This window comes from Suillus bovinus, assembly GCF_016758785.1.
Source record: "Suillus bovinus strain UH-Sbo-P2 chromosome Unknown EDB93scaffold_115, whole genome shotgun sequence".
Lineage (NCBI taxonomy): Eukaryota > Fungi > Basidiomycota > Agaricomycetes > Boletales > Suillaceae > Suillus > Suillus bovinus.
Genome location: NW_024542171.1, coordinates 1 through 20,215, shown reverse-complemented (window position 1 = coordinate 20,215; position 20,215 = coordinate 1). Strand labels below are relative to the sequence as shown.

General features: G+C 45.0%; 5 protein-coding genes across 5 annotated transcripts; 2 read left to right on the top strand and 3 right to left on the bottom strand.

The window, feature by feature from the left end:
• Window positions 1–453: 453 nt before the first annotated feature.
• EDB93DRAFT_1256215 (uncharacterized protein) lies at window positions 454–904 on the bottom strand (the record flags this gene model as incomplete). The annotated part of the gene is made up of 4 exons (XM_041453911.1): window positions 454–515; window positions 557–592; window positions 651–749; window positions 808–904. The coding sequence occupies 4 exons, from the start codon at window positions 902–904 to the stop codon at window positions 454–456; spliced, it is 294 nt and encodes a 97-aa protein (XP_041301748.1).
• A 2,206-nt stretch (window positions 905–3,110) lies between these two features.
• On the bottom strand, window positions 3,111–4,004 carry EDB93DRAFT_1332252 (uncharacterized protein; the record flags this gene model as incomplete). Its single annotated transcript, XM_041455240.1, has 5 exons — window positions 3,111–3,361; window positions 3,417–3,507; window positions 3,562–3,698; window positions 3,759–3,884; window positions 3,938–4,004. 5 exons carry the CDS (start codon window positions 4,002–4,004, stop codon window positions 3,111–3,113), a joined length of 672 nt encoding a protein of 223 aa, XP_041301747.1.
• Window positions 4,005–4,753: 749 nt separating this feature from the next.
• EDB93DRAFT_1234465 (uncharacterized protein) lies at window positions 4,754–5,756 on the top strand (the record flags this gene model as incomplete). Its single annotated transcript, XM_041451337.1, has 4 exons — window positions 4,754–4,988; window positions 5,043–5,179; window positions 5,230–5,323; window positions 5,378–5,756. The coding sequence occupies 4 exons, from the start codon at window positions 4,754–4,756 to the stop codon at window positions 5,605–5,607; spliced, it is 696 nt and encodes a 231-aa protein (XP_041301746.1). The 3' UTR covers window positions 5,608–5,756.
• A 109-nt stretch (window positions 5,757–5,865) lies between these two features.
• Window positions 5,866–6,166, bottom strand: EDB93DRAFT_1182233 (uncharacterized protein; the record flags this gene model as incomplete). Its single annotated transcript, XM_041450684.1, has 1 exon — window positions 5,866–6,166. A coding segment is annotated over exon 1 (217 nt), but the record flags the coding sequence as incomplete, so codon positions are not given.
• A 5,660-nt stretch (window positions 6,167–11,826) lies between these two features.
• Window positions 11,827–13,454, top strand: EDB93DRAFT_1256211 (uncharacterized protein; the record flags this gene model as incomplete). Its single annotated transcript, XM_041453910.1, has 5 exons — window positions 11,827–12,201; window positions 12,268–12,361; window positions 12,672–12,889; window positions 12,943–13,062; window positions 13,110–13,454. 5 exons carry the CDS (start codon window positions 11,827–11,829, stop codon window positions 13,452–13,454), a joined length of 1,152 nt encoding a protein of 383 aa, XP_041301744.1.
• Window positions 13,455–20,215: the final 6,761 nt, after the last annotated feature.

Below are 20,215 nucleotides of genomic sequence, written 5' to 3'. Positions count from 1 at the left end.
CAACTGGTCGGGATTCGATGTGATTAGGGCTTACTATATACTAATCTGACATTGAATATTTGTCCGGCTTAGCGGCAAAGTCGAACTGTAAATTAAACATCCACCATATATTTTCAAGTCTGACTATCGTTCAACTGGTTGATACACTGACTCCCAAATTTTCTGATGTTTGAGGGGACTTGAGGTGACGACACACGAGTTAGAAAATGCAACACAGCAATGTCACCAGCTGCATGTAGTTCAGTCAAAATTTAAAAACGAGCACGTGAAACAACTGGGATTGTATCGCATAGGCATTCAACACAGAGTCAGCTATATAAACGAAAAGACAAAAACAAAACAAAGGATAGAAGCTAATGACGAAAAATGTCCAACATGGGGTCTATGACCCCAAAGGACTAAATCTGAAACAAAAAAAAAAAAAAGGCATTCAACATGTCAGAAAACAAGCAATCAGGTAAGGATGTAGATGTACAGGGAAGTTTCTTGTGGGTGAGACTGCGGCGATGCCGGACCTAGTACACTTCATCTCATTTCCCATATCCGTAATACTTACGATCTTCTGCGTTCAGTTCCTCGCGCTGCTCTACAGCTAGCAGCAAGTCAGTACAGTTATCAACTTCCACATGGTAATAAATATGAACACTCACAGGAACGCTTCGCGATGTTATCGAACTTCTCTTCATCCCTTTTCCCATATCCGTAATACTTACGATCTTCTGCGTTCAGTTCGTCGCGCTGCTCCACAGCTAGCAGCAAGTCAGTACAGTTATCAACTTCCACATGGTGATAAATATGAACACTCACAGGAACGTTTCACGATGCCAGCTCCCTGCATAGTAGGGTACGCTGTAGCAAGAACGATTACAGATGCGAGCACGCTAAACACAAGAGAAAGCTTCATGTTTGAGTTAAGAGGGGCGACTGGTAGGAGTTTGTCAATGCATTACATTGGAACTTTCATGAGGGTTTTATACCTTTTCGTAGATCCACTCGTGACTCGGGTCACTTGAATTAGCTGGCGCCTTGTCTACTCAGAATCAAACTTTAACGAGGAAAGGCGTTAACCAGAATGCTCATATGGACAACACTCACGATCTCGTATTCCCCGATCGGCAATTTGAAGGTCGCGACGATCCGAACTGTGGAACTTGGGGAGCCACCGTACCTGTGGCCTTTGACCTATGAGGCAAAAGCCTGTTCAAGGACAGGGTATCGGTCATCGATTCATCCCGGATGGCTGTTGCGTAAATTTATTGTCGGCAGCTAGACATCGACGTCCTAGTATCTCGTCAGTTCCCGATGATAGAACTTATATTTGTGACATTATGTTTTATGCGAGTATTTTGGGTACCATGGGGCAAGTTTGTTTGACTCTTGTCCAACAGTTTCCGACTGAAGATCGTTTGTTAGTGTCAGCTCCTCAGGCTAGATTGGCGCACATCCTTGAGAATTCTCTGTACACGAGCATTAAATCCGCGTTATCTAAAATGAAAAGAAGAACAATGATGTCTTCATGCGATCCGCGGCACGGCTGAGCGCTTGCCAATGGAACTTAGTGCCAAATTCATGAGTTCTCTGATGCGCCCATCAGTATTCCAGGACAACACCCTCAATGATTGCAGTGTCCGAATTCTTGCTGTCGTACGAGGTTTGAAAAACAAATTTTGATACCAATGAGGCTCAGTTCTAGAATCCAGTTTCTGATTGCACGGTTAGAACTTCCCCAGGACCGGAGTACGTAGATGGAACCATTTAATTGTAGCGTTATCAGGCTATATGCTCAGATTCGAACTTGAACGAGGAAAAGCAATGGCCTCGCAGGACATGTGTTTCAAGCCACGTTCGGCTAAAACTTGGCCCTGACACGATGATGTCTATGAAAAATAATTCATGCATAAACATAGATGAACTTACTCTTTGAGCATCTACTGGACCCATACCATCAGACAAAAGCCTATTCCAGGACAGGGTACCAGTGATCGATTCATCCCGGATGGCTGTTGCAGTAAATTTATTGTCAGCAGCTCGACATCGACATTCTAAGACTTTTGTATTTACATGCGGAAAATTTGATGTCTCTAATCACCGCCGCGGCTCTCGCTGTAGTGGAGAACTCACGGTATCAAGGAAATTTGTCGCCAGGGTGTACAAATCATCCGGGTGAGTGATTGAAAACTATTACTGGTGTACATCCCATTCGGAAGTAAAATGTGTAATGGCGGCGGCAACAAGGACATCATCGTAAACTTAAGCGCCTGGCTACTAATTTTAGAACATCAGTTAGTATTCCCCTAACCTTAAGCTTGATTTGCTGATTCTTGGCTGGCGCTCATGGGGTGGTCATCCTGTACCAACCACGTACGAGTTATTTATCTTCGTCGCTAAAAGCAATATGAGATTATGATGCCAAGTACGACTAGTCCGTTCTTCTGATGCGCTGGTGGTGGCCCGGCCCTTAGTGATCTGTGTCATCCTGTATACTTACCAACCACGTACGAGTTTTTTCAGGACCTTTCAATATCTTCGCCGCTAAAAGCAATATGAGATCATGATGCCAATGGCCCGCAATCAACTTAACGTACGACTCGTCGGTTCTTCTGATGCGCCGGTGGTGGCCCTACTATCAGCATTCCGGGACAACACCCGGGCCCTCGATGATTGCTGTATTGCTCTTCCTGCGATACATCACTTACGCAAGGTTTTAAAATCAGATTTTGATAACAACGATTGCAATGAGGTGAGGTTCTAGGATCCAGTTCTGATTGCACAGATAAGGCTTACTGTAAACGCGGAGAACTTGATGTCTTTAATCACCGCTGCGGCCCTTGCTGGAATGGCATCCCATGGAAGTAGATACTCAGTAAAACTTTCATTAGTATCATCGTCCCTTTGTGGCTTTGCTATCAGACACAACTCCATCTCAGGCGCGACTCAAACGACGACGACGACATAGATGCTGACAGAAATGAGTAGTGACGGTACTTGACAGAGTTCACCAGCGCGACGTTAGAGAACAACATAGATGTACGACTCTTCTCATCGTTCTTGCAAGATACTACACTCGTGAGCTTGAAATTCAGCGCGCAATGATGTATAAGAAGTCTCCCTTATACACCATTGTGCATCAGATGGAAGGGCAAGGGGATGTCGACTGTATCTTCGAAACGAGTAACCACCTCTTCCGGTACATGAACAGCATGCTCGACGGCCCAATCCAAGATTTTCTCGTAGTCCCTGCATTGGTGGCGGGTGTTGAAATTAGGGTATGGGATTTTGTGTCCCTCAACCCAGTACCATGTTATCGTCGTCACGTCGGCATTGCACATGATATTCTGCCTGATCATTTCAATGCAATGATCTGTAATGTATACGAAAATCAGTAGATGCATAAATAAATAAATAAGCATATGTACCAAGATGCATGCGGACTACTTCGGGTGCGTCTTGGAACGAGATATCCATGGGTTCGTAATACTCAGGCCACGTGGATTTGCGAAGGAAATTCTACAAAATATGAAGCTAGAACGACTAGACTTTTGGTGTAGTAGTATAGCTTACCAGACAATGGAGTTGGTGAGGGGCTTCCATAGACACCATGAAACCTCCACCAAATTCGGCTGGATATTTGACCTTGGAAGGCGAATCTATTTCGCCGGCTTTAAGAATTTCCTCAAGCGACATCCGAGTTGGTAGCACTGAGGTTTCATGGACATAAACAATGGCTGATTAGGATGAGGGGAAAACGGACGACACACCATCGCGACCTATCCTGTTCCAAGCGGCATCAATTTCTGGGGAAGGAGGGCCACGATAGATAGAAGGAAAGTCGAGGGTTCCATTGAGTCTTACGACGATGGGGTCAACAGCACCACTTGCAGGAGCTGTGACAAATCATCAACACGATGTATCAACTATCCGGGGATTGTTCACTCACAGTATACAGCAATGTCATCACGCAGGTGGGGCGAAGGCGTACCCATCCACAGCGCGAAGAAGAGCATCGATGTACATATCAGCGCGCCATGACTCAACACAGGCCACACGCGCATGATATCATGCAACTTAGGACGAAACCTTTCTGCATCATTGAATGATTGCTCCTCGTTATCATTGTCGACAGCATCAACAGGAGAGTACTGTGAGGAATCTTGACCATGACTCTGGGGGAACTCGGGGTTGAGGGTGGATGCGAGAAATATCTTGGAGTGTAATACCTAGTGTTCCCATACGTATGTCATGTCATAACGAGGGTTCAAACGTTCACCGGCACCGATGCCGGATGATCGGAGAAGTGAAAAACCAAGAAGTGAAAAACCATATGGCTGTACTAGTAGTAGTGGCGCGAAGAAGAACTTCTAGAGCGCTAAGATCCAGTCTGATAACGCATAATTAAGGGGTTCCATCGACGGGTCACCGGTGAAGATCAGGGGCCGGAACTGAAAAACCATACTAGTAGTGCTTGGCGTGAAGACCTTCTGGCAATTTCCAGTCTATAATTAAGTGGTTTACTCCTGGGTTTTAACTTGACCACGAGTACAGCTTTGTTCCAAGTGTCAGCTGCGAACTTCAAGTCCCTTTCTTGCGCACGCCAGCTATGCACAAGGAATATTTTGCATCGTATTCTCCCGTCGAAGATCGTGACGATGCGAGCTTTCTTGATAGCAATACAGAAACAAGACCTCTTCCAAAATATCGTTTCTTTCGCTGGTCGCCATGGCTAAGCCACGGTGTGCTGATGTCTATAACGATGATGTTCTTCATACTATGGATACGAGCACCGTCCATCGACGATGTAGTTCTGTACTGTAGGTGGTCAGACAGCGTCAACGCACAGGAACTTGCTTACTCGTTACAGCTCCAGCAAACGAAGCGATCGAATCCATCCGGCATCATAAGATTCAACGGAACTCTGGGCACTCCTTCTATATATCGTGGCAGCCCGTCTCCAGAAATCGATGCCACTTGGGATAGGGTAGCTTTGAATGGTTGCACCCCATACTTCACCTACATCGTACACATCTACTGACTGTATTTCCCAGCGCGTCAAATCCGTATGACCCGTGAGCAACTGCTCAGAACAGGGGAGAAGCCTTCTCCGGCCATGGTCAGGTACCCGGAGGAATACGGCGGAGGTTACACGACAACTGTAGAAGTCATTCACCAGCTCCATTGCTTAGTCAGTTGTACTACAGGAAAGCTGGTCAATTTTTACTCACTCCCCTGTAGGACATGCTTCGCAGAGCCAGCTGGGGTAATCAATCCGTGGGTCATGGCGCTCACGAATCCCCCCAATCCCTCCAAGAGTTCCGCGTTCATCTCGGTATGCATGCTGTTTCCTGTCCGGATCATGTCTGCTAATTATGTTGTACCTCAGATCACTGCATCGAAATGCTGAGGCAAATCACCATGTGTCGTGGCGACGTGACAATGCTCACTTACGACTGGGTCAAGGGTGTGAAAAATCCTTTTCCTAACTTCAACGTTCCTCACCGATGCAGAAACTTGGAGAAGGTCTTTGATTGGGTTGATGAGCATCGTGTTTTTATCCCTAATTCCAAAGTGGTGCGCTTGGAGGATAACGTGGACCTGCCTTCCCCTCCTTGATTGTAGTCTCGATATATTCCCAGTGACGGCTCTCGCGTAGATCACGATATGATGACGGTAACAGTTGAAAGTCAAATTGATTGATCATAGAACTGCACCACGAGGTCGGAAACGAGCAAGAAGCCAGCGCAGTATCAAGCACATATTTTGAATATAGCTGGATGTATCTCCTTCGTGAGCATCATACACCGAGTACCCTTCCAACACGGGTCTATCCGTGAAGTACAGAAACGCAGAAACTATTTGCTTGACCCACTCGCTATAGCCGATGTCCGGAGACAGTCCAGAAAAGGTGTGAGTACTACGACGCAAGTGGAGACAAAAGTCGTAACCCAGATGGCACGACTCAATAATAGTCTCTTGACATACGACTCGCGGATGGTGAGCGTACGGAACAGTGTCGACTCTGGACGTCCGAGGAAAACGAGGATGGAATCGAGTTCGCGTGAAAACTTTCTTTGATTTAGGTTGTACATCAAGAAATAAAGGAGAAGCAGGCGGCAAGGCCCATCCACAGCACAACGAGACCGACAACGAGTCAGACTAACGCAGACACGGGAGCGAGGTTTCTAAACGCTTTATCCCTCAGAAGACGCGAGAAAGCATCTTGCTCCATTGCTCTAAAGCAGTACTCCTTCTACGCATGGAGCATATGCGCCAACATGTTCAAGTCGCTCTGTGATTTCGGCTCTCGAGTGCTACTGAAGAGAAATGACTTCTGTACAGAGGGCGGGAGAGAGATAGATTTCGTGATTTTCCGGCGAATCTGTGGTGCCAGCTGGAGTGAGATACCTGGAGAACTTCAAGATGAGCTCAGCGGATGCGATGAGGTCCACAGGATTAATCGCAGCGGGACGTGGGACGGCAACTTCGTCATGCGAAGGGGTTGACCGCATTTTTGGTCTCACGTGAGCAACCATTTGCGAGACCAATGTAAAAGTCACGTGATATAAAGGGGGAAGGGAAGAATGCGCAGGTTAATTCGTGTGGAAGGGGCGGGAAAAGGATAATGAGGGGAGCAAGGGGTTTGAATAATGAGGGTACTGAATGTAAATACAAATAAAAGAAGTTATTAGATTAGTAGTGAGGGGGGAAAGGTGCAAGTAGCTAAAGAGCTAAAGAAAAGTCAAATAATTTAAAAACAAAAATAACTACACTAGGCCCAGTGCTCCTGGAGGTACACAGCATGAAGGTGCTTGATGCCATTGTGTTGATCTTGTAAGGATACTATGTCTTCTACGCCCCGACCATGACTTCAAATCAATGAATGGACTTAACACCCACCATCCGCGTGACTCATTGATGTGAAGAAGCATCACACTTTGCATCTGAGTCACACAGACACATTAATTTCTGCTTACCTTCATTATCTCACCATCATCAATGATGAGCACAGTCTTTTGGTCTCCCTTACATTCTCACTTTGCTGATATCGACCCTCAAAACCCTTTTCTGGTTACATTCCACATTCTCACTTCGCCATACCAAAATCTGTCAATAACGCTATGAAATTCTCATCATTATATCCAAACCGAACTTGTCTATACTGCCACTCATTCAGTTCTTTCGTACTCTCTCTCTTGCTTGGACTACCTATCCCTCAGGAACATCACCACTCCCTTCTGCTTCCGTTTTTCACCTAATAGTACAGATTATTCATACCCGAAGACTCTTAATGTTTTGTGCTTAAATACTGTCCATGTACACTCCCATCTAATAGCAAATTTTACCAGTCTTTTCCCACTCAAAACTCACTCACAAAGCTTCAGAAACACATCTCTAACAATTATTCTCACTTTGTCTTGCTCTGCTCTCACTACACCTATTCCAAACATGTATCCCTCATGCTCGGACCCAGTATCCTTGCGCTATTAGCCCCCCCCCCCCCCCCCCCCCCAATTCCTAAACCCCAGTTTATTTCTCAAACCAGCTCCTTGCCTGTTACGACTTGGATGGTATCTGTTGGCGACGCTCAAACAGAGCGTGTGTCGTCAATGGTCGAGGACGTCCTTGGGCTAGCCCAAGGTTAGGGGTCTTACTTGGCGAGGCTTTGGCAAGTAAGATTTGACGCCTATGTCCAAATCGGGTAGCTTACGTCAGGCGGATGCTAGACGATGAGCTGTATCTGCCAAGGCTTATGACACCCGAAGGTTAATCGTAAGATCGTCGTTAATTTAGAAGGACGGAAGTCCGACTAGTTAACAGGGGTTTTGCTCGTCGACGAAGTCGATGAGTAAAGATTGAGACTATAGGCTTATCCGCGAAGAGCAGATAAGAAGATAGAATATAGACTGCTGGCAAGGCAGAAAGGATCACTCTTGTGAGAGTAGGAGGTCAAGAACCAAGTAGATTCAAGTTAGGGAATATAGTACATGGTAGCGAGTTTATATAGAGGACAGGAAGCGTATTAGTGGGTGATAACTCGTACTACCAAGAGAAGTAATCAGTAAAGGGTATAACCATAAAAGGAAGGCACATTCAGGGTGAGACACGGGTGAACCAGAACGTGCTTGATAAGAAAATGAGTCAAAGGTCATAATAAGAAGTGAAACACGCAGGGGCACGATTGTGCAACTGCTGGAGCTAAGTATAAGTCGCATGTGCGACTGCGCACTGAGTCAGAGATCAAGAAAGGGAAAAGGGCAAAGGGGATGCGTCGTGCATCATATCATAGGCTACCGTCCAGACTGGTAAGGGCAAAGGGACTGTCCACAGGATCAGTCAGGTGGTGGAACGGAGCATGGATATGCTTCGTCAGCGAACAGGATCTGGCCAGATGTACTGGCTCTGCTGAAGCTGACAGGTAGAGAGCGAAAGGGAATGCTGAGGATGACAAGGATGACAAGGGTAAGGTCGGGGTAGGGGTGTGACGCAAGGGCTGATACGAGAAGGATTAGGAGAAAAATGGTAGGGGCCCAAGCGTCTAGATGTTCTTGTAACATTGCCTATTCTGCCTATTGTCTCCTCCCAACCAACCTCAAACCGCACCATGTCACAATCACTACTCGTCCCATCCTCAACAGCACATATTGTACCTCCTCAGCCATCACAAGCCATGTCTAATGCCTCCAAAGGCATCAATGTGATGCCTGGGGCCAACTCCAGCAAGGCTCCATCATTCAATGGCAAAACTTCGGAACTTCTAAAATTTTTCGAATCTTTTCGAGGATTTGGCTGATGCTTGTGTGCTTACTGGCACAGAAAAATGCAAAATGATTGTTTGATATGTTGACCTCCAGATGAAATGTTTCTGGGTGACACTAATGCAATATGAAAGTAAAGACTTTGATGTTTTTAAAGCCAGCATTTTAGCACAGTATTCTGGAGCTGCCAAAGGTCAGCACTACACCATATGCAACTTGGAACAGATCGTGATTAGTAACATCAATAATGACATTTCGACCGAGACAGAACTCCTACAATACTATAGACAGTTTCGCCCCATAGTGCACTGGCTCGTTGCAAACAACAAGATATCGACACGAGAACACGATCACTATTTTTGGCAAGGTCTACCACCTACAACTCGATGCACTATTGATAGATGGCTTGAACTGAAGAATCCAAGCTACTCAAGAATGGAAGCCACTGGACTTTGAAGAAGTACTCAAGGCTGGTCGCTTTGTGTTCTCTGATGATGCCTTTGATGCAGACCTCAATGAACCCATAGCAACTAGGATACATACCATATGGGAAGGACATACAGCTTGAACTAAGGCCTCAGCCCTGTGTGATTCAGACAAAGAAGACAAAAGGAAAGGTGCTCAAAAGGAAGTTCAGACCAAGCAGGTAGCCTTCTCAACCCCTCCTGTTGTGCCAGTCAAGTCAACCATAGACAAAGTAGAAGAACTAGCATGCAAAATGCATGGGTTGGATATTGGAGATGTCACTTATGCAGGGTGTTACACTTGTCTTGTTTGCCTTGCCCCAGCAGCAGCTCAGGCTTGGGCACCACCACATTCACACCGATTTGTCAGCACAGCAGCGTCATCATCCCTGCTGTATCTGTTACGACTTGGATAGTATCTGTTGGCGACAGTCAAACAGAGCGTGTGTTGTCAATGGTTGAGGACGTCCTTGGGCTGGCCCAAGGTTAGGGGTATTACTTGGCGAGGCTTTGGCAAGTAAGATTTAATGCCTATGTCCAAATCGGGTAGCTTATGTCAAGCGGGGCTTGATGGTAAGCATATCTGCCAAGGCTTATGACACCTGAAGGTTAATCGTAAGATCTGTGTTAATAGAAGGGCAGAAGTCCAACTAGTTAACAGGGGCTTTGCTCGTTGATGAAGTTGATGAGTAAAGATTGAGACTAGAGACTTATCTGCAATGAGCAGATAAGAAAGTAGAATATAGAAAGCTGGCTAGGCTGAAGGAATCACTCTTGTTAGGAGTAGGAGGTCAAGAACCAAGTAGATTCAAGTTAAGGAATAAGATACATGGTAGCGAGTTTATATAGAGGAGAGGATGTGTATTAGTGGATGATAACTCGTACTACCGGAAAGGGAACTGGTCAAAGGGTGATACTAGAAAAGGAAGGCACATTTGAGGTGAGTCATAGGTAAACCGGAACGTGCAAGTGAGAAACGAGTCAGAGATAGAAACAGAAAGTGAAATGCACAGGGGCACAATTGTGCAACTGCGGAGCTAAATATAAGTATACATGTGCAACTGCGCAGTGAGTCATGGATCAAGAAAGGAGATAGGGTAAAGGGGATGCGACGTGCATCATATCATAGGTTACTGTCCGGATGGTAAAGGCAAGGGGGACTATCCACAGGATTAGTCAGGAGGTGGAATGGAGCATGGGTATGCTTCGTCAGAGAAAGGGTCTGGCCAGATGTACTGGCTCTGCTGGAGTGACAGGTAGAGAGCGAAAGGGAATGCGAGGATAACGAGGATAACGAGAGCAAGGTCAGGGTAAGGGTGTGATGCAAGGGCGGAGACGAGGAGGATAAGAAGAAAAATAGTAGGGGCCCAAGCGTCTAGATGTTCTTGTAACAGTATCTACCATTACCGCCTCTCCCACATTTATCCAACACTCAGTTGAACTCTTCCTGCCCCTTCTATGGTGGCCCTCACCCCATTTGTTCATGCTCCATTATGGGGGACTACTTGTGAGCAGGACAAATCATACGAGATGGTCAATATTTCGCATACCTGGACCGATCACAAATATGACATACAGGGAACGAGAACCTGAAACAGGCTATTGATGTGAGGTATGCTGTTTCAGTCCCACCCACCCCTGCAACTGGATCAAATGTCATTCCCATCGAAACACCGAGGTGTGAAAATGCTCCTCAAACTGTTGCCACCACTGAAATACCTTCCTCAGCCTTCATAACTGAGTCCTACTTTCTCCAGTGCGTTCCTGTCACCGAAAACCATGCCATTGTAGTTAGTATAGAAGAGGAGGAAGATCCCCAGCAAGGAGGAGTACTAGCAGTTACCAGATCCAAGGCTAAGGCACCCCAAGCTCTCAAAAATGCACCTAAAGACCCTATCCTCACTTCAGCTCTTACTCCATCATCAAAATCCACTGAATCTATCACTGTCAAAACCCCCAAAACTCTAGCCTTCAAGTACAAATCCAAAGCTACAGCTCCAGATGCTGTCCAACAAGTTTTCAAGTTCATACTTGGCACAATAGTACCCCACCTCACCGTGTCCAACCTTCTCTTGATAAGTCCAGAACTGCAGAAGGAAGCTGTTGAACATTGCCAAACACATCAAGTTCCTATACCTGTCATGTTGCAACCAGCCAATAGCCACACTTTAAGCATGACTCTGCCAGCACAAGTGGAACATGCCACTCTCTTGCATGAAATCTGTGTCACACTCAATGGAGTCCATTCAAAACTTGCATTAATCAATGAAGGCTCTAAAATTGTCATCATCTGGCAAGATGTCTGGAAGAAAACCAAGGCACTGATCAATCAAAATGCCTGCATGATGCAAATGACAAACAGAGGATCACAGGATATGGATGGGTGCATAGAGATGTTAGAAATAGAGGTAGAAGGAATTAAGACTTGGGTGCATGCTTATGTGGTACCAGACACTCCCTACTGACTATTGCTGGGACAGCCCTGGCAGTGATTTGTCCACTTGTCCAAGGATGAAGATATCAATGGAGTATATATATCAGTACACGACCCCACCAACACTCGAAGGGTTTCGACCATACCTTGTCCCTGGCCCCACCCATCTCATGCCCTTATGGCTGCCTTTCTCACCACCTCTGGTCAACAACTCACTCCAAATCACCAGCAAAACTCTGTGGTCGAGATCAACAATGCAAAGTCTAAACGTGAATTCAAGAAGAACTGTGCTATTAAATCCCTCAAAGCATCAGACCACAGATGGGATGCTTCTATCCCTCTAAGTCAGCAAATCCACCCTTCCCTCTCTTTAACTGCCTCTCCTTTTACTGAATACCTTTTGCAAAACTCCTTCGATGTTGATCCGGCACACTGGACCTTTTCCTACAAGAAAGTCGCCAATAAAGTCAAACCTGTTGCCATGACAATGCTCACACATGCACATATCATCCGCAAATTTCCTGTAGACCCACTCCTTTCTCCTACCTCCCTAGTATTCACACCCAGCAAATGTCTCACACAGGAATGAATCGATGAACTTGGCATCTTTAAAAACAAGTTCTTGTGGCCCAAGGAACGTAAACTTGCTGCCCAAGTTTTGACCAACAACAAGTTCGCTCTTGCATGGGACGAAACCAAAAAGGGTCGTTTTTGTGATGACTATTTTCCTCCAGTCATCATCCCCACCATTGAACACATCCCATGGACTCACTGACAACCACCCATTCCACCTGGCATCAAGGAAGAAGTCATTAAGGTGCTGTTTGGACAGTGAACCCTGGTTCGAAAATTGTGGTTGAAAACAACACATGATGATGGCATGTGTTGCCAGGTGCCTGTCAACAACTGACTAATCTTTGTTGTATACACATACCTTTGATCATTTTATCACCGTCGAAATGTCTGATAGATCCAGCAATGGGTCTACTCACTCCCTGCGCTCCTGAGGTACTCTTGAAGCAGCGGCAGCATCCGGAACATCCCATAAGGCCCCTGCAGTGTGGTCAAAGGCAGAGGAAACTGCCTTTCTTGAGTTCCTCTTGAAGGACCTTCCTTCCTCAGGCGATGGGGGCTTCAAGATGTCCACTTTTAATCAGGCAGCTACCCACCTTAAGGAGAAATTTACACAGCAGAGGGGCGCAGAGAAGACTGGTCTAGTTTGTAAGAATAAATGGACAATGGTGCATCTAGTGAGCCTTTCTGCCACCGCCAATGTTATTATATATTTTTATAGTTAAAGAAAGCATATCATAGTGTCATTGAGATAAAGTGCACTTCGGGTTTCACATGGAGTGATGAGCATGGAGCAGGTATTGCCGATCGAAAGGATGATGTCTGGGCACGGTTTACCAAGGTAAGTACTGCAATATATCTCATGCTATCTAATAACATTACCTTTAGTCACATCCTCATGCAAAGCCCTTTATGACAAGGGGCTTTGACCACTTTGAGATCATGGAGCAGTTAATGCCAAATCAGTTGAAGGGCGCATATGTTTTCCGGCCCACCACAACAGCTGTCTCATCATCCATTTCCCCAGCAACAGAGAGTGCAGCATCGAGTGCAGCACCTCCACCACCAGGGCCACCATCATCAATTGACCCAGATCTCCTTGAGCCACCCACTCCATCTACCTATCTTGCACCTTCTACCAATGGCTCCACCACAGACTTGGCATGGACGAGCATCAGCCATAGCAAACATAAGTACAGTGCACTTGCTGCTGGCTCAACTGCAAGCTCCTAGAAGCGACATCGGCCACCATCTGCCACATTATTGGCACAACAGGAGGGTACTGAGATGATGAAGAATCTTGTTGATGTAGTGCGCGAAATGCAGAAGAATTTCACACTTGTTCCTCCGGTGCTCCCAGTGCCACAGCCAGTGCAGCCTTCCACGCATGTTGGGCGCGCCATCTCCCTGCTCAATAAGTGCACAGAACTCACCAGCAAAGAGCGCCTGTCCATTGCCAACTTCCTAGCTGAACACAAAAACCAAGCGATCATTTTCTACTCGTTGGATGAGGCGACGAGGGTTGAGTGGTTGGAGGAGAAGCGAATACTTTGTGGTGGCGCACCGCGCCAGGCATCAACTGACTCACAGGACCATATGTTCATCTGATAGTGTACTATGTTGGTATCTTGTTTTGTCTCAAATATGAAGTGTTGTTGTTGTCTTGTGCTCGTTTCATTGTGAGTGTGACAAATGCATATATTGTTGTACATAAATTGCGCGATCCCTACTAATACTACGAAGGCAATGGGAGTCCCCTCCGCTCACGTTCCTCAAGATAGTCAGCCCACATTGCTGCTGCAATTGACTCACGACGAGCATCTGCTCATCTTCTCTCAGCAGTATCTGCCGGTCCTTCAGAAAGTGCGCCATGTCCCACTGCATCATCCTCCGCAAGATCATACTCATGGTCTAGGGTGAGGTCAAACAGGTCAGGGTTGTGCCTGCACACGAAGTTGTGAATAGCGCATAGCGCTGCTGGGATTCAGGGCCTGAACGTGCATGCTATATTCCGGTGGGATCATCAAAATGCGCCACTGCCGCTTCAACACGCTGAAGATCCGTTCGATGATATTGCGAAGTGCTGCGTGTCGAAGATTGAACAATTATTTGGGATCTCGTGGCCTAGTACAAAATAATTTAGTAGAAAAACGAATCTAAAGAAATGAACTCACATAAGGTTTGCTTGGCACCATTCCTTCAAATGATAGCTGTACACCTCGATAAGGTATGAGAAGCGCATCGCATGTACCAAAGCCTGCGTCAGCGAGAAGATATTTGTGCGCAGGTATGCGCAAATCATGAGACCATGCGTCATTCCATAGACTAGCATCAGCAGCTGAGCCATCCCAGCCTGTGAGTGAGTAGGTAAAATAGAAGTCGAAGTTGCATATGAATAGACAGTTTTGGGATAAAAATCCCTTTCGGTTGCACAGGACGGTATGATGTTCGAGTGGCGCAAAGACCCGAATGTGAGTGCTGTCAATGGCACCAATGCATTGATTGAAGAATCTGAAGCACGGGTCATCGCGGATTGCCACAGAAATGGGAGTGTTTTCATTTGGGAGCCGGACATTTGTAGTGTAGAAGGGAGAGGATGAAAAAAAAATGAGGATGCGCTTGAAATATCTGTGAAAATCATCAGCCTACTGTTCAGCTTGAATTATTGACATACTTACCTGGTAATCGTGTCTGGAGACCGCTGAAATCGCTCACCAACATGGCGAGATGACAATCCTGTAACACACGTATATAAAAAGATACCCAATTGCTCTTCGACAGTGATGCCGTTGCGGGACTGAACAAATCCGTGTTGCCGCAGAACTTGTAAGAGCTCCTCAAAAGTTTGAACGTCGATGCCGAGATTGTGTTTGATTCTCTCCGGGTGACCACCAATGAGTTCGTACATCCAGGCTTTTCCTGTGAGAATTGACATATGATATGGGGTCTTTTCTGTGTGTGATAAGAATAAGAGATTATATAGGCACGAAATCTGAGCAACTGCAATGGTGATGATGACCATCACAATTTGATGTCGTCGATATAAATTGTTTGCTGTTTGCGCTTCGAGGTCCATGTGGGTGCAGCAATTGTGATTATCATTATAAGATTTACATGTTATATACACTATACTACATGCTATCGATAATCTCTTATCGATAAAATATATCACATGCCATCATCATGTGTTGTTTTCAACCGTGATTTTCGAACCAGGGTTCGCTGTCCAAACAGCACCTAAGCTTATCAAATTGAAGATAGCATCCAGTGTCTACAAACCTTCCAATTCATCCTACCAATCCCATTGGTTCTGTGTTGCAAAGAAAAACAGAACTGTTTGCATCATTCACGACCTCCAGCAGCTTAACTCCATCATCATTAAGGATGCAGCAACAATGCCTTACATTGAGCTTTTTGCAGAACAATGTGCAGGATGCACCATATACTCAATGATGGATTTATTTGTAGGCTTCAATCATCGAGCACTCGCTGAAGAATCTCACGATATCACTACCTTCCAGACTCCCCTTGGCACTTATAGACTTACTGTCCTTCCCCAGGGATGGACCTGACTCCCCTGCAGTATTTCAAAATGATGTAGCATTCATTCTTCAAGCTGAACTCGATGTAGCACCAAACTTCCAGGATGATGTGAACATGCTAGGCCCTCCAACACGATACGAAATGTCAGATGGTTCATTTGAGCTCATCCCTGAAAACACCAGAATTCGCAAATTTGTGTGGGAACACTGTGTAGACATTAATCAAGTCCTGCATTGTCTCAAGCACACGGGAGCTACCTTATCTGCAAAGAAACTGTTTTTATGTGTTCCTGAAGTACTAGTTGTCAGACAACTTTGCAACTATGAAGGACACATCCCCAATAAAACAAAGGTCTCAAAAATTAGGAACTGGCCACCCTGCAAGACATGAACCAAAGTTCATGCTTTTCTTGGAACTGCAGTAACCATTCACAATTGGATTAAAGACTATGCATCCATCACTCACCCATTGATGAACCTCACCCGTAATAACATCAAGTTCAAGTGGGACAGTGCAGCGCAAATTGCTATGGATACCATCAAGAACACCATCATTCACTCACCTGCCATCCATCCTATTGATTATTCCTCATGTCACGAAGTTATACTGGCGGTAGATTCATTGCACATAGCCTGTGGATGGATTTTGTTGCAACTGGACAGCGAAAAACATTGACGACCTGCCAGATTCGGGTCGATCACCAAGAAAGCCAATACTCACAGGCTAAGATCGAACTCTATGGTCTTTTCAGAGTCCTCAAAGCAATGAAAGTATGGCTCATCGGACTCAAACATTTCACTATTGAAGTAGATCAAAAATATATTTGTGGTGTCATGCATGGTATGTGATTCATACCATGACTGATACAACAAAAGAGTGATAGAGTATCTTACCTTCTGTCACTCAGTTACCTTATCATTTTTCCCTGATTCATTTCCTTCTATTTTGTTTCACATGATTCAGACTGATTTCCCCTGTGTTGTCTATTTTATTTTATTTAGTTCTGTTCTCTCTATTTGTTTCTCTCTGACTGTTTGGCTATCAGATTTGTTTGTCAGCACCTCATGTGACTGGGAAATAATCTGATTTGTAACAACATTCACATGACTCATCATGTTTTGTCATGCTTTGTAAGATCTTTGTAAGACTCTGAACCTTATTTATAATCTACTTAGTAAGAAAGATGATTCAGCACAGCCAAATGGTATGTTTGTCAGCAAACTGCATGACACATCCATGTGATGACTCATGAGCTTTCAATCATGCTTTGTAAGATTACACTGTATATTAGTAAGGAGCTGATTCAGCACCTGGTTTGTAAGCTACATTCTTACCAATCTGTGTGATGACTCATGCTTAGTAAGAGGGTTTTCAAAAGGTATATAAACCCCTCGTTTTCACCTATGTAATATAACTTTCTATTTTTCATTCTTCTCTCAAACTGTGAGAGTACGTAAGAATAAAAGTGCAGGCATTATGTCCTTGAAATAAGCTTAAGATATTTCATCTTATCTTTTCTGAAGCATTGTATACTACTTATACAAGCTTTCATTATTCTATTCACAAAAGATTGTATACTGCGACTTATACAACTTTTGCTATTTCTATCATTCAGGCCAAGCCTTTACATATATATATTTAAGAACTCTCTGTTTCATCATAAGGAGAGACACGAACAAGGAGAACACAACAAAGTTGAGACAGACTTTCATAGGTTGAAACATGACCTACTAGGGTGGAACATACCTATCACTTTTCATTATCCAGCTATGCTACACATCTGCATTGTACTTCCACAAGAAGAGGACAACAAACTAAATCCTCCCAAGAACTCGCCATGTTACCTCCCACAAAAACTAGAAAAGTTGGAGACCATGCACTTAAGGACTGGCAAGAAGTCTTCACCGTGTATAATAGTGTTGTCATTATACACAACATTCATATAAGACCCTTAAGTACCAAGACAGTGGTATGCTTAACAATCCTGATATCCAACCTAATGACACTGTCAACCACTGAATTGTGGGAATATCCCTCTTTGACTTCACCCTTTGACATGTTCCCAGAAACAAGTATGTCACAGTGGATGGCCTATCTCGACAACCTGCAGCACCTGAAGATGATGAAGATAAGGATGAGATGACAGAAGATGTTGAAGAGTGGGTCAATGAAATGTTGGGATGTAGCATATGGGTAGCAAGAGAAGGAAGCAGGGTGGTTTCTAGAATAACAACCCACAGCGCTTTACTGACACAGTCAGCACCAGACAAAGAATTTTCTTTACCTTACAACAACTTAACCAAAACCTGGGACAAAGAACTACAAATCATCCACAAGTAACTCACTTCCTTATCCTTCCCATCCTCAGTATCACCATCATCCCAGAATCACCCTCATAAATGAGCCACTCAATTCTTCAACCAGGGGAACCACCTGTGGCAAAATGAATCAAGTGGTCATCATCAGCTTGTTCTCTTTGGCTCGGTGTAGAGACTCCCATCTCCACAAGCACTTCCCTCCTGAATTCTCTCACTTTTCCTACAAACTCCAGCTCTAATCCATGGGATACGTCTAGCGCACTTAGCACACTTAGTTTAATTTGCAGATTTGGCGCATGGCCTTGCGCATCCGCGCTCGCACTGTTCGTATACTCGTCCACCCAGTCCATCCCATGTCCTCAGATTTCCATTGGTGCATTTTTCCCATCATATTCCCTTTTTGCCTTAATTGTTTTCCATTGCTAATACTCAGCTCTGCACTTCGCGCATAACCAAGACCCTATTACATATCTTGCATACTATTTATAGCCTGTTCGGCTCGTCACATCAGACCTGCGCGCCTAGCAGCGCTTAGCTATTTTACTTATACCCCTCTATTACTTATGTACTGGGTTGATTTTCTGCCCACTTTCTCTGTGTCTCTAGAAACTAGGGAATTTTACTTATTGTTTGCAGTGACTATCTAAGTTGCGCGTATTAGTTGTCCGCATTCGCCTTAGCATCAGCCAACCTTAGTTGGGGTGTTAATACTTGTCTTGCCTCATCTCTCCTTAGTCTCTTTTGCTTGTTTGCCTTTTGCCTTCACTCAAGCATGCTACCTTCGCATCATGCACCCTGATTTTCGCACTGGCGTGTCCATATATTGTCAATCACATTGCACTTGCTTTGTGTTTTGCGTGTTTCTTAGTTCTATTACTCTATTAGTAGTTTGGTGTCCCTCTTTTTATAAGAGAGGTTTCCCTTTAGTCAGTTAGCTGCCCTTGGGTCGATGTTTTCACTCGTGCCCAGGTCTAGCTGTGTTTGCTTAGCTTAGCACCAACTTTAACCACAGTTTAGATTCCTCATCCTCATTGGATCATGTTCATATCCTCAAGCAGACACACAACGAACTTGGGCACCAAGGTTTTTACCCTACATGATGCACAATTGCTGATCGCTTTTGGTGGCCCTTGCTCGACAACGACCTCACATGGTACCTGAAGACATGTCATCAATGCCAGATTCAGTCTGTTGAGAAGGTTGTTCTCCCACCCACTGTCTCAATTCCAGCTCCTCTCTTCCACAAAACCTTTGCAGATTCCATGTATATGCCAACAACACATGGATTCACATACATTGTTCAAGTGTGCTGCTCCCTATCCAATTGGCCCAAGTTTCATATGTTAAGGAAAGAAACTGGATGCACCTTGGGTGCATTTTTTTTGAAGAGATTCTATGTAGATGGGGAGGAATTGAAGTTACGGACAATGGAACACCATTTGTTGCTGCACTCGATTGGCTGGTGAAGAAGTACCATATTTATCATATTTGCATCTCGGTGTATAATTTGAAGGCCAATGGAGTTGTGGAGTGCTCGCATCATACTATTCGCGACTCCCTTATCAAAGCATGCAACAGCGACATTACCAAATGGCCCACCTTTGCACACCATGTTTTTTGGGCTGATCATGTCACAACTTGCAGATCTACTAGCCACTCACCTTTCTATCTAGCCCATGGAACCAAACCCTTACTTCCCTTCGACATCATTGATGCAACCTTCATGCTCCCAAACATCACTTCCCTCCTCCCTACATCTGACTTAATCGCTATTTGAGCACGCCAACTCGCCAAATGAGATGAAGATCTCGCACTTGTGCATGAACGACTCCTCAAAAGTTGCATGGCCTCTATCAAAAGCTTCAAGCAATGCTTTGCTAATAATATCCACTGATTACAACTTCCCTCATGGCTCTCTCGTTCTTGTTCTCGACAAGAAAATCAAAGCCGCATCAAATGTCAAGTGTAAACCACAGGTACTTTGGCCCAATGGTTGTTGTCTCACGCTGCTCAGGAGGGTCTTATTGCCTCGCAGAACTCGACAGCAGCATCTCCAGGCTCAAATTCGCAGCCTTTTGTCTCATTCCTTATCACCCTCATTCCCTCACTTCTCTCAAAGTCACCCAATATCTT